Source organism: Acanthamoeba castellanii (assembly GCF_000313135.1).
Source record: "Acanthamoeba castellanii str. Neff unplaced genomic scaffold scf7180000083029, whole genome shotgun sequence".
NCBI lineage: Eukaryota > Discosea > Longamoebia > Acanthamoebidae > Acanthamoeba > Acanthamoeba castellanii.
This window is the reverse complement of record NW_004457697.1, coordinates 79715-83080: the sequence shown is the minus strand read 5'-3', so window position 1 is coordinate 83080 and position 3366 is coordinate 79715. Positions and strand designations below refer to the sequence as shown.

Here is a 3366-nt window from a genome sequence, read left to right as displayed (position 1 = left end):
CCCTGGATGGCTGACCCTGCGTGTGTTGTGTGTGTGTGTGGTGTGGTGTGCGTGTGTTGTGTGTGTGTGTGTGTGTGTAGGTGGGGCTGCTGAGTGAGAATTGTGGCGCAGAGTCTGGGCTCTGGCGTGCCAGGGTGATACGTTCCTCCTCTTCGTCACGGAGCTGTTCCAGCATGCGCTGGAGGTTGGGAGGGAGAGCTAGAAAGAATGGAGGCCGAACGCGCTGGCAAGGTTCGTGAGCTGGTGGCCTCGGTCAAAGAACCCAACGCAACCTACATGGACAGCATGAACGAATGGCGCCTCCTTGCTGAGAAGACGAAGGTCCTCATGGAGAAGGAGGATCGGTGCCTTGAGCGGTGGGAGCAGCTTGCTACCCTGCCTGAGGAATCCTTCGTCGTCTCCTACGTGCTGCAGACAGCCTCCCGCCATCCCCGCCCTCCACGCCAATCCCACCCCGGCACACCCCCAACGTTGTGCCAGCTCCTTCTTCGTCTTCGTCTTCGTCTTCTGCGACCGCTGCTCTCTTCCCCTCGTCGGCCCACACTTGGGCGTACACCCCCGAGGCCAACGGGGTGGTCCCAATAAAACGATTTCATAAAATAAGAAAGGTTTTGAAACGCGTTTTACTCACGTGCCACCAGCACGATATGTGCAGCATAGCACCGCCACCTTACAAGTGTCGGGGGCCAAAACCGACCTGGTTGTACTCCCTGTGCCTGTTCCTTGTTTCCATCACCGGTGATGGACACGCTGCGGGAGCTAGCGGTGATGGTCTTCGTTGCCTTCCTCCGGCGCAAGTTCGAAGCAGAAGAGCATGCCGACGACAGCTCTTCCGCCATGGAGGCAGTCCACTGGCGGGCGCAGTTGGTGGGCGATGTGGGCGAGCGGGTCGCGGAGGTCATGGTCGCGCGCGGCCTCGTGTCCGACTGCACAGCTGTAAGCATCCGCCTGCTGTCGCTCCTGCCCCTCCAAACTCTCCCCCTTCCGTGCGTCAACCCCCTCGACCCCCAGAAATGTGAGGAATGCTGATGGGGAACCCTTGTGCTGCCTTGGTCCAAATGGCGCAGGAAAATGCTTGGTGATCTGGCGGCGGTGGGAGACCTGGTGGCAACAGCACATCTGTGGCCTCCCACTTTGACGCATATCGACCTCACCGGTGCACGGTAAGGATTTATCGCCACTTTGTATCGCTGCGTGCACGTCTTTGTGTGTCGTGTCTCTTTTCGGCCTAAATGTGTGGCAGGGAGGCGGGCGCGTTCCTTGCAGGGTTGGCCACAAGTCAAGCCGCGAAGAGCATCACGCACCTCACCCTGTCGCGTTGTGCCGACATCATCGAGCGCGATCTGGTCCATCTGCACAGCATTCCCTCCCTCAAGTACGCTTAGTGTTCGTGACATGCCTGCATCACAGAACACTTCGGGGCAACGCTTTTTCTCGCCCCATGGAAAGAGAGAGAGAGAGAGAGAGAGAGAAGAGATTATTGACCCACGCCACGTCACGTCACTCAACCAATACAGGCAGCTCAACCTCGGCAACACTGAAGAGGTCGCGCTCTTGACTTGCGGTCCCATCCTCGCCCATTCTTGTCCGCAGCTCGAGGTATGCAATGGCAACGTCGCTCTCTCTTTCTCTCTCTCTCTCTCTCTCTCAGCACAACTGTGATATGGTAGTACCACACACACACGACTCACGCACGACACAACGCACGCCACGCCAGAGCCTGACAATGAGCGCGGATGAGTATCGTTGCCGGAACAACCCCGACGCCACCCCATTTCTCGACTTCCTCTCCTCCACCTGGCCTCCCACCGACAACGACAACAACAACACTAATATCGATGGCAAAAACGCTGAGAAGGGCCCGCCGCTTCCGCTCTTGACGTCACTCGTCATGATCGGCACCATCGTTTCGCCGGCGGCCTTCCGTCGCTTCCTCGCCCAGCGACCGAACGTGGACCGCTTCACGGAGCTGGTCGTGTGCGAGCCGTCGGACCGGAGTGACTCCATCGCCCCGTTGTCGTCGAACAAGACGAACAAGCTGGCCGCCGACATCCTCAAGGCGTGCCCTCGCGTGACGTCACTCTGGGGCGGCACCTTCACCACCCTGCGCATCGATGATGGACGCCTGGCCGATCTGATCGTGGGCCAGCGGGCCACCGCGCTGCGCTCGCTCGACATTGCCTTCGACGTGATCGTGGGCCAGCACGACGGTCGGACGAGCCACACGGTCGCCCTCGCCGAGCTGGTGGCGTCGAGGCACCTGCCAGTGCTCACGGAGCTCGATCTCGACTACCTCTCCTCGGTTGAGGAGGGGTCGCCCGCGCCGCTGCTCAACGACTTGAGGGAGGTGGCGCCGCTCGAGAGGCTCTACGTCAACCTGCACCACAGGCCGCCGCTGGCCGTCGGCATGGGCGGCGCTTGGCTGCCGCGGCACGTGGGCTGGTCGCTTCGGCGGCTCGAGCTCGCCAAGTGTCGGCTGACCGTGTTCATGGTCGATTTTATGTCCGAGCTGCAGGCTCTCGAGGGCCTCGTGCTCAGCGGCGTCCACGTCTGCGCCCACGCCACATTATGTGAGGCATCACGCCGTGGTGGCGCCGAGGTGGCCATGGCCTGCCGCGCGGTCGAGAGGGCTGTGGCAGCTCTGTCACACCTCCAAGACCTGGTAATCTCGCGCCTGGCGATCCGATCTCACGAGGAGGACGAACGACCAAATGGAGGTGAAGGTGGAGGTGGAGGAGATGGAGATAGAGATAGAGGTGGAGGTGAAGAGGAGGTCAAGACGCCAATGATCGACCGACCACGGCTGACGATCACCCACGGTTGCTTGGAGCGACTCACGTTCACCGGCGGTCACAAGCCTGGTCACACGGCGCTGGCTGGCGTGCAATGCCCCAACCTGCGCTACCTCCGGGTGCCACTCGATGGCTTCGCAGCATCGGCCGCGACCCTGGTCGAGATCGCCACGACGCTGTCACCGCGCTTGGAAACGATCGTCGTGAGTGGTCATCTGCCGGGCGACCAGCTCGCAGCGATTCTCCTGAGCTGCCGACGCCTGAGACGCCTGGCGACCTATCAAGGAGTTAAAAAAGACATGGAGTCGGTGAGCGAGCCCTCTGTGGGCGCCAGCAATGAAGGGCATAGGGCGTATGCGTTGACGCGGCTCGAGGATCTCAATCTCCGGGACAGTGATATCGGCGACGAGCGTCTGAGCGTCATCATCCGACGCAGCACTCAGCTGTGGCGACTCGAGCTGAACAACTGCTCGGCTCTCACCACGGTGAGCCACCTCGAGGGCCACGCAGGCCTGCGGCAGCTCCACCTGTGCAATCTGCCCAGACTCGTCGACACTGCCTTTCCTGTGGGTAT

General features: G+C 61.2%; 1 protein-coding gene across 1 annotated transcript in view; it reads left to right on the top strand.

The window, feature by feature from the left end:
* Window positions 1-741: 741 nt before the first annotated feature.
* Window positions 742-3366, top strand: part of ACA1_006270 (uncharacterized protein) — a gene marked incomplete at both ends in the record, with an annotated part of 2773 nt that continues 148 nt past the window's right edge. Inside the window, 5 exons of the mRNA XM_004355015.1 lie at window positions 742-986; window positions 1068-1156; window positions 1267-1375; window positions 1518-1599; window positions 1718-3366. The exon at window positions 1718-3366 is cut by the window's right edge and continues 148 nt beyond it. Of these exons, the coding sequence (XP_004355067.1) occupies window positions 742-986; window positions 1068-1156; window positions 1267-1375; window positions 1518-1599; window positions 1718-3366 (2174 nt within the window). The remainder of the gene's footprint in view (window positions 987-1067; window positions 1157-1266; window positions 1376-1517; window positions 1600-1717) is intronic.